Below are 13,440 nucleotides of genomic sequence, written 5' to 3' on the forward strand. Positions count from 1 at the left end.
ACTTGAAAGGTAACAAAAAACTCCCAATCAACATGGCAGCAGAGCTACTGTACAGCTATTTTCAGAAAGAGGAATTAGAAGTTATTTTAAACTCCCCAAAGGTAAGTACTATGCAAATCAAACTGGGTGTACCTTCAGTTTCAGAGAACCAACAGCCTTCTCATGGGGGAAAAAAACAACAACATTAATGTAAATGGAAACTATACTGCATACTATGACTAAGTCCAACATGTAATTTAATGCTAGAAAGTGGAAAAGCTACAGGCAAGGTACTGTTACCTTTGCCGCTAAAGTATACTTCATTAGGGGAACACTTACAGTTAATGTCTATTTTTGTTTGTATCTGTTATACTTTTACATAATTCAACAACAGAAATACTCTGGGCAATGTATTATTAACCTAATTAAGCATTTTCCCATAGAAAAGCAAAACATTTTTCTATGAAGTAAAAACAGCTCCCTTCAGCCCTGTGATTTCATGGACATATCCATGCTGCTTTCTTGGCAATAGTACAAAAGTGATTTGCCTCTGCCTTTTTCTAGGAAGTTTTCTCAACTTCCTACTCTAATCCAAAATCCTAGTATTTCCATGTGGTCTCCCATCCAAATACTAACCAGACTAACCATGTGAGCTCCTGAGTCCAGGTCTGTTCAGATGCTGCCACCTGCTGAAGCAAAACCTTTTCAATGTCTTGCTATTACTGGCCCACAAGAAAAAAAAATCAAAAATCTATATTAAGGAAAATATTAAGACAAAGCAAATGTCACAAGTCAAAGGCAAGCTTTCAAATTTTCCACCAGTTTTCATCAGGCTGGATATTAAGGGGAGAAAAAGTAGAGGGGAAGGATATTTGTCTGACTAAAACAGAAGAAAAAAGGTTTACTAGCTGACTGAGATGCTTAAATCACATTAGGATACATACAATGATGCAAAGCTGAATGCAGTGCAAGAACGGGCAATCTATCCAATGGTACTGCCCGCCATGATTCTCGGATTCAAGCCAATGGCACTGTATTTGCTTGCCTCGAAACAAAACTTTCTTGAAGTATTCTCACTCAGTCCCAAGATATAGACATCCTAGAAAGTACACCCATCAGCTGAAAAAGCGGCAATTAATTTCTTAAAAAATCATGTAAAAACAACAACAGCAACAACACCCCTTAAATGAATTCATCTCTAATTTCAGAGTAGCCTGAAGACTTGTTGAGGGTTATATACTTCCATTGCTAGGGGAAGATAAATATGACGACGGAACAACAAACACGTAATGTCTCTGTCTTTAGACCTCTAAATATTTTATTGCTTATCAAGCACTCCTGTACTTGTTAAAATAAGATCCTGGAATATGTGATGCCTCTTCAGAATCGGTCCAATATCAGAGCTACAACCTACAATTTTATGTAGCAATAATTAACCCACCAGACAGTCTCCAAGAATTGGGCACGAATGAATGGATTAAAAAAAGGAGATTGTTAGCTTTATTTTGCACAGAACAAATTGAGTTCAGGTATTGAGGGTTTTTTTTTATATATTGGCTTGACACATGGCAGAATTTTCTGAACAATTTAAATCCCCAAACAGCATGTGATTATACGCTTTTTTAATGGTTTCCTAATTCTCCTATCCTTATATGTATTTTTAAACAGATTTTCCATTTCTTCCACAGCTGGTTATGCAAAGAGGCTCTGACATTAATATACATAAAACGTATCTCTGGCAAATTCTCCTGAAATTAGTTAAAATTATGTGAGCAAGGGCTTTTCTCCCAGCATGCACAGATGCTTTTTAAGATTGCTACCGATAGATAAATTCAGCTTTAATAATTTTTCAAAGAAAGCATACTACAGAAATAACTAGGTCCAGAGAGCTCTGGAGGAAACTAAGGGACGAATGAAACAGTTTCCTGCTGAAAACCAATATACCATTATTTTGGAGAATATAAATCTTTTTGAAAATGGCTATTTTTCTTAGATCATTGATTTTCCTTCATTTAAAGATCCCAATCTGGAGGGAGGTCTTTTTCCATTACATGCCTCTTCTTAAGTATAGTTTAATGTTTATTTCTTCCCTGTATATTTTTCTGACAGTCAGTTGACTGTCAAACAGACACGTGTTGCAATATTAATACTGGTGCAATATTAATTAGCATCATTCCCTCTGTCCATCACAGCCAGAGGTTTTGACACCACAGCCAAAACGCTCCCCAAAGGGGGTTTAAAACCACCCACTTTCAAAAGGTGAGTCCTGTAGCAATACAGTAGTTACAAAGGTGGCTTTCTGTTCTTTGGACCCCAGCAAGCACTTTATTCAACAGGGAGGCTTTGCAACAACCAGGGAAGGGAGTAAATCTTTCACAACACAACACCTGGGCCTGATGACAGCAAAGGCCATTGGGGAGGGGAGAGCTGATTGTATCCAACCTGCGATAAGGAGAACTGCACTGAAACATGGTTACTCCCGCCAGCGACATAACCAAACCTGGCCACTGCAGCTTGGAGGCATCACGATTTTGGAAAATGGGCGGGGATAAAGAGAAAGAAGAGGGGGGAAGGCCCGGGCTGATTAGACCTGGAGATAAACATTATAGAGCAATGAGCTCAGCTGCTGCTTCGTAAGAAAAATCAACGCTCCCCGTTCTTTTCTTTTGACTGTTTGGATTGTATTTGCGAGGAGTTAAAAAGGAATACTGGGGCGGAGGGGGGGTCTCAAGAGGATCGAAAAGCTAGCGTTTGGAGGGGGGCTCCTCCGAAGAGCCCGTCCCAGTTAATCTCCCCTCCGCAATCCCAGGACGCCGCGGCTCCCGGGAGAAAAGGAGGCAGCGACTCCGCGGCACAGGCGCAGAGGAAGAGTCCTTCGCCAGCGGGGCTTTGCCGGCGGCTGGCACGGCCACCTGAGTCGTCGCCAAGGCCACTCGCTGCGCCCCCTTCTTGCCAGAGGGTCAACATCACCCCGATAATGCTGTGCCCTGAAAGTGAGGGGCGGGGGGGGGCGGCAAAACCGGTCGGGAGCGCTGGCAGAAGCTGCGTTTGCGCTCGGCGCCGGAGCAGGTTCCGCGCGGTGCCAGGGCTCGCCAGCCAGGAGCCCGCAGGCGGTTCCCGAAAAGGGCAGCCCGGGGGGCGAGGGGGGCCGGAAGCCACCCCGGGCGGCGAATGGGGAGGGATGCCCGAAAGAACGAACGAAAGAGGAGGCGACTCGAGGGGCTGCTGGAGGACAGGCAGCCGAAGGGAGGCTTCGACCTACATGCGCCACACTACGCGCTCCCGTAGCCCACCGAGACGCGAGGCGCGGATCCTCGCTTTCCCTTTGTCCCCCCCGTTCCTCTCTTCGGCTTACCTGCTAACTCATCCGGCTCCAATCCGCTGTCGGCATCGATCCCGCACAGCACGAAGTAGTGGGCGAAACGGCAGGGCGCTGAGCCGGAGCCCGGCCCCGAAGGGGCGCCGCCGCTCATCCCTCCCCGCTCCAGCTATCGCCCGGCCCGCTTCCCTTCACTCCCCGGCGGGCAGGATACCGGCGGCCCCTTAACGCCTCCGCCGCGCTTCCTCCATGGCGCAAGTCCGCCCGGCACGGCTGGCGGCCTCCCTCGCCACGGGGCGCACGGCCGGGGCTGCGTCGGCGCGGCTGGCGGCGGTGCGGGTGCCCCGCGGTCAGCTGAGGCTGCAGCGGCGCCCGAAGCCAGCCAGGCACCGTCCCGCGGCCCCTCCTCCCCCGCAGAGCCGCCGCCAACCAGAGCCGCGGGAGGAGACAGGAGGACCGCGAGCCGCTTCCGCTCCGCCTCTTCGGCGGGACATTTAAACCGCCCTCCCTCCGCGAAGCGCAGCGCTGGAGCCGGGGGCGGCGGGGAAGGGAGCCGGGAGGCGTGTGCCGGCCGGGCCCGCTGATCCCCGACGAGGCCCTCTCATTTGAGCTTCGTGTGCCGTGGGAACCCATCTGGTGCAGTTCGTTTACGGTCCGGTGTATTGTGTAAATCCAAGCAATTAAGAGACCACAAATCAGAATAAAAAGCCGTATAAAAACTGTCTAAAGCAGGGGTCCCCAAACTCTTCAACTCATCGACCTCTTCGTGAAGTTTCAGATTGTTCATCGATTCCCCAAACACTTTTTCCCCCAAAATAACTTAATACATGCTACCTTAACTTTTGTGCTTGTGTGCCCTCCAGTCAGTTTTTGATTCCTGGAGACTGCCTGGAGAGGTCCCTGCAGTTTTCTTGGCAAGGTTTTTCCAGAAGTGGTTTGCCGTTGCCTGCTTCCTAGGGCTGAGAGAGAGAGACTGGCCCAAAGTCACCCAGCTGACTTTGGGCCTAAGGCGGGACTAGAACTCATGGTCTCCCAGCTTCTAGCCTGGTGCCTTAACCACTGTACACTAAACTGGCTGTACTACTTTAATAGTACTCCGAACAATAACAACAACAACAACGGCAACTCAAGGCCACTCTTGCTGGTGACTGACCGTCCAACCTTGGGTAACATTGTCTCACTGTTAGCCACCCTTCAGGACTAGGGACTGGCATGGAGCTCTACAGAGACCCCAAAAGATTAATTGACCCCCATAGGCCTTCCATCATTTACTGATCACCTACTGACCCCCAGACATTTATTGACCCCTTGGATAGTCCCATCAACCCTTGGGGGTCAATATTGATCACTTTGGGGAGCCCTGGTCTAAAGAAATCCAAAAGGTATTAAATGAGGTTGAAGTTATGGCCATAATGTAAATATTCACTTGTATTAAACTATGTTCTGCATTATCAGCACACAACAGCCTCTCTCAATCTGGTGGTCTTCAAACAGGCTGAGATTAGTGGAGGCTGGTGCAGAGAAAGCCCTAAGGCTAACAATGAAGATGGCAGTGCTAATTCCTATTCATGCATAATTCACTATACTGATATTTGTTCACATATGGATTGGTTTCACACATTGCATTTGTCATAAAGCAGGTTTTACAAACCACAGTAGCTACATTTACACAAGGTGCTAAACCAAAAACAGATAAAAGAGCTTTCCCTGATCTCTCCAGAGGAAATGGGGCCACGGCTCCCATCAACCACAGCCAGCATGATCGACTGCCACGCTGTCTGGAGATCAAGTTCAGCATGTCTGGAGAGCACCTTTTACTAAATTCTGCTCTAACTAGGCTAATTCCAAATGAAATGGAGAATCCAAGTGAAGATCAGCCTCCAGTTCTAATTCAAGGCAGAATTAAGAATAAGGAATTAAAAGACAATGGGTATTAGGTTTTCTTAAACTGTACCTCCCCATCAAAGGAAAAAAATGGGGGGGCAGGACAAGAGCCAAATTGGTTACTCAGCTAGGGTTAGTATTATTCCTGCCTCATCTAACATTAACAATTATCCGTGGGCAGCAACTTGCAGACAGGCTTGGGGGAAGGGGGAACTTGCCCAAGACAACTCTGGGACTCTAGACCAGTGTTTCTCAACCTTGGCAACTTTAAGACGTGTGGACTTCAACTCCCAGAATTCCCCAGCCAGCAAGACTGGCTGGGGAATTCTGGGAGTTGAAGTCCACAGTCTTAAAGTTGCCAAGGTTGAGAAATGCTGCCCTAGACTGAGTACCTCTGCCTTAAACCAATCCACTTTTAATTTGATTCTCTGACCTCTGTGGAACTGTTCTGAGCTGATGTGTTTTCTTGAGCTTCCTCAACATCATCCAAATGCTAAATTAGTAGGGTTTTAAAAAATCTTTTGGACACAGCTGGTCCCTGGCCTAGATCGCATGCAGCTTCTGAAAGTCATAGTTTCAAACGCTAATAGCGTGCAGTGATGCATGAAGAGAACAGTTTCAAGAAAAACACTTTTAACCTATACATGCTTGCCAAGCATTGCCTCTTACAAGTTCAGCTTTGTGCCAGCTGCAACCCTTTCTGTAGGGCAATAGATGGATGTGACAAGGGCCCATATCCAGTTGTTCCAAAATGGGTCTACTGAAATCTGTTCTATCTTGGGGTAACTGCAGATAATGTGAAAGCTAGAGCAGATACCTGCTCTAGCTTTCATGTTATCTGCAGTTACCCCAAGATAGTCAAGATAGTTAAGAAGAAACAACTTCTCCCAGTTGTTTCTGCCTGTCCAATTCGGTCTGGTAGGTTGGGCACGCTGCGGGTCCTGTCAGCCAAGGAATGTCGGTTGGCAGGGACTAGAAGGCGTGCCTTCTTAGCCGTAGTGCCTGCCCTCTGGAATATCCTCCCTACAGAGATTAGGATGTCACTGACCCTGCTGGCCTTTTGTAAGGCCGTGAAGACCTGGTTATGTGCCCGGGCCTGGGGCCTCAAATATGTGAATGGTCTTGTTTCTTGGTTATATTAACATCTATGCACTGCTTACTTGGTGGCCATGTGTATTTATTCTGCAATTTAATTGTTTTAATTGAAATTGTTTTAATTGTTTTATAGTTTTTATTGTTGTAAGCCGCTCTGAGTCACTTGCTGAGAAGGGCAACTACAGAAATTGAATGAATAGATAGATAGATAGATAGATAGATAGATAGATAGATAGACAGACAGACAGACAGACAGACAGACAGACAGACAGACAGACAGACCTGATCGCAGTAGACCCATTTTGGGATAACTAGGATATGGGCCCTTGCCACATCCAGCTAATGCCCACCAGAACATTTTGCCAGCAAGTCTGAACCCATTGCTGTGTTTCCACGGACTTATCTGAACCATGGCTTATTGAATTAACTCGATGGCCTGGATGCACTCAACACACTGAACTGCAAATAATTTACCCTTCTGAGGTTTGCATCACACACTAAGCCACAAACTTGCTCATCATCTTTTAATCTATCTGGTTGCAAGAGACCCGCTATGCCTGGAATGACGATACAGTCCAACATCTTCTAAAGGGTCACATTTTGAGGATACATGCTGGGAACAGATAATCTCACAAGAAGAAGATTAAAAACAGACCAAAGAATATGATTTAATTAAGCAACAAGTACAGTGATTCTGCTACTTGAGGAACATTCAGAAACCACAACCGGGGGTGGGGGGGTGGGAGGGGAGCCAAGAGGAGTCCATTTCTCATAGCCAGTCTGCCCCCAGAGCCATGTTTTAATGCCCTTGGATGAGACTTTCTGCACAGACAGCATGTGCTCTGCCTGTGATATGGGAGGAGGAATGAACAGTATTCTGTTTCCCTAGGTCTTGGCAGGGTGCAAGTGATAAAACATGCCTTGTGACATCACAGCATAATCTCTGTGATTTACATACTTGTATCCAACATCAGAATGCAAGTACAAAAACCCAGGTGTTTACATCAAGATGTCACAATGCACATTTTCTTATCATTGTGGTTTATACTAGCAACCTATGCCTCTTTGGCTGAAAACTGCAGCGTTCTGTGATCCTTTTATTGAATGTCTTTGTTATCTGCTATTTATTACCTATAAGAGCCAGTTTTATGTAGTGGTTAAGGCATCAGGCTAGAAACCAGGAGACTGTGAGTTCTAGTCCTGCCTTAGGCGCAAAGTCTTAGCTGGGTGACCTTGAGCCAATCACTCTTTCTCAGCCCTAGGAAGGAGGCAATGGCACACCACTTCCAAAAAACCTTGCCAAGAAAACTGCAGGGATTAGTCCAAGCAGTTGCTAGGAGTCGAAAACTAACTTGAAGGCACAATTAAAAAAAAAATTAACTACTGGATTTATTTATTGTTTAATCTGCTTGATGGTTTATAGTTCTAATCTTTATTTATTAATTAGTTTATGGTTGCAGCTTGGTTCTAAGTTAACAGCCACTGCAGCTAGCAAGATTCTTGGCAATTAAACATACAACCATTCAGCTTTTCTACTACAGCATCTTAATGTGATGAGCAAGCTCAGTTTTAGCATCAACATCTGGGGAATAAAAAACTTTGCCAGCTTTAGCTGTGACATTTCTATGCTAAAGTACACCCTTGTCTCACTTCTGGATAATTCGAGAAGGATGACTTGGTCATCAAAACTTTTTTTTTAATTTAAAAAAGGCCAATCTACTAGTTTTTTTACTGTAGTGACATGTTCACTCGCTGATTTTTCATGTATTGCTTTCATCTCTGTCCTTTTTCCTTAATCTTTTCCAGTGCTTTCATCCTTCAGACATTGCCAGTCTAAAATAGGTCAGTATTTTAGAATTTTCCATAAAGGACCAGGTCACACGTCAATCACCTGCCTCGCACATCCTTATTAATGGCCAGTTTAAATTCCTCTCTGACCAGAACCCTCTTGGTATTTGTCTGCCCTTATTTCTCCCCCCAAATCTGTTCACCTCTTATGGTCCTCTGGGTGTGTCCTTCTGTTTCCTGCTCCAGAGTTGTGGCTTGCAGGTTCCAGGCCATTAGGAAATTGGCCCTAAAGGGGCTTCAAGACCTTTTTATTTGACTAATGGTCTGTCCATCCCAGGCTACTTTCATTAACATTGGCAATTCCTATGTTTCTACCTGTGTTATATTAACGATGGATGGTATGCACTCTGCCAAATCCTACCACATTGTTTTAAATATGGATGGCTGTCTTGGTTGTAAATAACTGTTTTACTGGTTTGGTAGTTAAACTGTAAAAGCTGTACATTATTTCTGTGTCTACTGTGGATTACAAATCACAGAAGCTGGGTTTATATGTCATGTTATGCTCAAAACACACCAAATTTAAGGTGATGGATGAATCCAGCCTTCCAGCTATGTAAACATATATAGTAATCCATAGTTAAGTCAACCATAGTTTACTGATTTAACTGATCACTTGGGTTTGCATAACACACTGAAACTGGCTGAGTTTGCACAACATTCTGCTTGTATTCATATAATACATTAATACAAGCTAACTAACCACATTTTAGCCTAGTATGTTGTGCTGGTAAGCAAGAACCCTTAATTATCACTTCAGAAATTACCATTTGGTAAACAAGGGACAGATAGATAGATTCAGGGCCAAGAAAAGAACTGCCAGAAGTCTGTTGGCAGCAGCAAGAAGTCAGGATTTGAATTTTGGGACTGACGGATACATAAGGCATATTTTCTGTGTGCTTCTGGACATCAATCTGCATAGCTTCCTAGTTCTCTGTAATAAAGCTGCTTAAGTACTTATCTGACCTTGCATCTGCTTGGGAAGCTGGGAGAGGGAGAGAGTTTTCTTACTATGCATGCAAGTTCTAAAACACTAATCAAACTACTTAGCTACAACCACCCTTGCTCTCTGCTCTCCATTCTGAAGGTCCACAAGGCAAAAGTTGTACCCGTGCTAACATATGGAGCCGAATTGTGGGGACTATCAAAGGCCTCCTTACTTGAACAAAATCAAGCACGCTTTCTAAGAACCATTCTGGGGACTGACAGGAATACACCCGCAGCCGCAATAAGAGCTGAAACAGGCACCCATTCCATTTATAGTCTATCAGTAACCAAAGTTTTCAACTACTGGTGGCAGATTCTCCCAATGGAACATGATAGACTACCAAAAATGTGCCTTGAAGAACAGATGGCCACACCTCAACCCACCACATGGATCAATCAACTCCTCCAAACCATCGCATTTCTTGGCTTTTCATCACAATACTTACTTTCAGCCAGAGACCAGGCCAAGGCAATATTCAAACAGAGTCTTGGATGTTAATCCCCAAACAGACATTGAGTCACTTGCACACAATAGGTCAACGAAATGGCTGGCGAAGAATAAACTGTCCTTTCAAATAGAAAAATACCTGACAATGGGTCTGACTCAATACCATAGGATAGCTCTTACTAGAGCAAGATTTGAGCAACTAGATTCTATGGTCAAATACGGACGATTCCACCAAGTGCCTTACCTTGAGAGGACATGTATTTGTGGAGCACCCGAAGTAGAAGACATTGCACATGTCCTACCTAACTGCCAACTATATGCCCCAGCAAGGGCTCAGTACCTTCAGACATTAATTGACAGAACCACATACTGGGACTGTAACAAAAGACTATGTTACTTCCTCCAGGGCACAAATACATATGTGGTCAATAGAACTGTTAAGTTTATAGTTAAGGCTGTACAACTGAGAACGCAATTTATAGAACGCATTGGGGTGGCATGTAAAGGTGATGAATTCATTTAAATTCACATTGTTTCTGTATTTTATTACCTGTTTTATTACATCTTGCATTTTTATCTTACAATTTTATCTCCATTTTACCCTACTGTATTTTATCATATTTTATCGCACCATAGTATATTTTAGTTAATTTTATTGTATTTTAGTTGTTTTATGGCATCATATTTTATATTTTATATCTTATAGTGGCTGATGCCCAACTTTCTGATATGGTCATTTGACTAATCAATAAAGTTACTTACTTACTATGCTTAGTATGTAACCTTGACCTAGGTTAATGTGTTGTGGGAATGCAGGCTCTCCAAATCATCTTTCTGAATAATTCTCCAGTGTGACAGTTCTTCGCCTTGAGATCATTCTTGCTGGTAGCCCTGTCTGTCAGTCAATGAGTAAAAGGAAAATCAGTTCACCCTGGAACCTGAGAAAGGAAATGTACAGAGTTCCATGTCCTTTACTTTGCAGCTTTACTTTCGCTTCAGAATTCATGCATTAAACATCTATACTTATCATTGCTCATCTTCACCCATATTTATGACATTGATTGTTTAATTCTGTATCTTTTAATTATAACTTTTGCTGCAAGCAGGAATGTTACTTAGGGGAAGAAGAACTCTTACACTGTCCAAGAATGATTGTGTAACTGTTTGAAATCAGTATTCTGTAACCTATTGCTCTCCATATCTCAGCACCTTCGTCAAAACCATCCAAGGAATTACAAGAAAAGCTTTCTCAGAATCCAAAGTGATAACAGTTGCTGGATTCTGCCTTTTTAAGTTAAAGTAATTTAAGTCCAATTTCCACAAGGATTGCCCCAAAGCTTGTTGTGAAGAAACAAATATATATTTGGAAATATAAAATCTACCTGTTAAACTCTAAACCATTTCCATACTTAGCAGATATACAAAGATCTGATTTGCATGCTGCACCACATGATGGTTTATGTAACCATGATTTACTGGGTAAGTGGCTGAGTTGTAGTCAAAAAAATGTCCTGGAAGAAGGCAATGGGAAGAAGGCAAGAGTCTGTCCTTGAGGGGGAGATGGGTGGTGATAAATTTGACAAATATATAAATAAATAAAATTCTGTAATGTGGCCAGAAAAATGTCATGGCTATAAACACCAGAACTCAAGATCAACTGAAAGGTCCAACCAGGTAAATGAACAACAATGGCTGGGTTTATACATTGCAATAAAACAATTTTTAAAAAAAACACATTTTTGCTAAGTAGGTGGTCTGAGTCCAGTCTTCATCACAGATTTCATGGCAGATGGAAAATAAAGAGAAATCAGCTCATATTTCCATAAAGGTTATGGCCAGTTTTCAAACCCAAAGGCCATTATCACCTTTGGTAACTCACATCTTTAACACCAGTCCTTTCCCCATAGAGGTGATTATGCTGGTTCACCTCCATAAATGTCTCAAAAGACCAATGAAAAGGTGCCATGCTAGTGCAAGACAGCCTCCTTGGAGCAACTCATGGAACTAGGGCTGTTGATGAATAGTCACAAAATTGCAGGCTGTCCCCAAGCTTTGTGCTGATCTTCTCTTTGGTCGCTCATACTACAGCAGATTCATACGGTGCCTTATTTTAAGATAACATGGGCCGTTCTTATGCTTAATACCTATTAAATGAATATTAAAGTCCAATGCATATCACTACAAAAATTACATTGTGGCTTTTTGGGGACTGGCATTTAGTAAAATGTATGTGGAGGCTCTCTTTATAGGACCGCAGATGAAAAAAGGATTGGCAATTAATTGCTCTCCTCTTTGTGGCTGAGAGTCTTGGCTAATAAGTTCTTCTATTTCTAACGTACAGCGATGGGTTTAGATATAGCCAGAATAGTACCATCTGTACACAAGAGGGAAAGACTTCCAGCAAGTGCAGGAAACATTAACGCCAATATCGAAAATTTATTTAAGAAAGCAAAAGCCCAACCAAGGAAGATTTTAAAAAAAAATCTCAGCAAGGGATGTTGAATGACTACTAAAAGAGGAAAGGGATCCTGAAGAGGCAGGGGAACTTATTAAAACACTTAACACAACTCTCCTTGCTGCTGCAACATCTTGCAGACACAAATGTTCTTTTAGTCCATAAATGCATCCCTCTAACACTGGGTTTCTCAGCCAGGGTTCCGTGGAGCCCTAGGGTTCTGTGAGAGGTCATGAGGGGTTCCCTGGGAGGTCACAGTTTATTTAAAAAAAGTATTTCAAATTCAGGCAACTTCACATTAAAGAGGTAAGTTTCATTCTTTATTTTTAGTTTAAGAACCCTGTTGATGCATATCTACAGGCCTACCCATGAAATGAATAAAATAATTTTGTAACTTCTGGCCTATATTTGAGCCTGAATGTACAGGGGCTCCCCAAGGACTGAATAATATTTCAAGGGTTCCTCCAGGGTCAAAAAATTGAGAAAGACTGCTCTAGCGTGAAAGCTGGAATTGGCTGAAGCTAACAAGAAGAGAAAAGCAGAAGAACTGGGGTTTTCAAATGCTCTTTTAAACTTCAAATCTCACTTCCCACATTTAATCTGCTACCTAGTTCAACTGCAGACCTGAAACTGTTGAGCGAATATAGCTTGAATCTGAAGCGTTGTCACACAGAAAGGGGCAAAGGTCTACTGTCTCAGAGGGAAGGAGTAAACTGTCACTAGTTACAATAGACAATCCAAAGGTCATGGATAAAATTAAGGCAGAAATTGACCGTACTAGGCAGTGATTAAGAGACACTGAGTGTTTCATACATCTCAGTACTTCATAATTTGTTAAATTAATTTGGTTAATTTGTCTAAGCCCAAACAAAACAAGCCACAATATCGTTTAGGATGGTGTGGGTCAGGCTTTTTTTCAGCCTCTGAAGTCTACCCACCAGATAGCATGGCCAAAAACTCTCAACTTGCTTTTCCTTTTTTAAAAAAGGAGTTAAAGTACTACATGTTAAGCATCAGGACTATTTTGCTGTATATGGGAGGGTGGGTAAAATAAGGTAGAAAATTTCTCTGCCCCAAATAAGCAGTTCTGCCACCAGATTTTAGTGCATGACCTGGGGATGCCGTGAGGGCCACCAACAGGTGCTATGGGGTGACATGCTGGCCAAGGGTTCCTTATCCAAGTCTATGGGGTCCAAGCACAAAGAAATCCAAGATCAGGAGCTGATCAGCAAGGGAAAAGAATTGGTGCACACATGATGGCTATGTTCACTCATCTAGTTGACCATATTTTAGTATACCACTTGTGGCACAAAAACACCCTTCATGTTTAGTTCATGGTTCAGGGTGTCAGGGAAACAGGAAATTAGACTGAAAAAACCATGGTTATATTAGCCAGGGACAGCCCATATTAGCACATCAGCTGTT

General features: G+C 43.2%; 1 protein-coding gene and 1 long non-coding RNA gene across 4 annotated transcripts in view; both read right to left on the reverse strand.

Annotated features, from left to right (window-relative positions):
- The window catches only part of DENND5B (DENN domain containing 5B), a 123,044-nt gene extending 119,413 nt beyond the window's left edge, over positions 1 to 3,631 (reverse strand). For all 3 annotated transcript variants that reach the window (XM_063309098.1, XM_063309097.1, XM_063309099.1), the window contains exon 1: positions 3,335 to 3,631. In XM_063309098.1, coding sequence (XP_063165168.1) covers positions 3,335 to 3,452 — 118 coding nt within the window. In that variant the 5' untranslated portion in view covers positions 3,453 to 3,631. The remainder of the gene's footprint in view (positions 1 to 3,334) is intronic.
- LOC134501360 (uncharacterized) overlaps positions 1 to 13,440 on the reverse strand; it is a 425,249-nt gene that overhangs the window by 119,413 nt on the left and 292,396 nt on the right. The gene's annotated exons all lie outside the window — the stretch shown is intronic.

The sequence above is a fragment of the Candoia aspera genome, chromosome 7, assembly GCF_035149785.1.
Source record: "Candoia aspera isolate rCanAsp1 chromosome 7, rCanAsp1.hap2, whole genome shotgun sequence".
In the NCBI taxonomy this organism is placed as follows: domain Eukaryota; kingdom Metazoa; phylum Chordata; class Lepidosauria; order Squamata; family Boidae; genus Candoia; species Candoia aspera.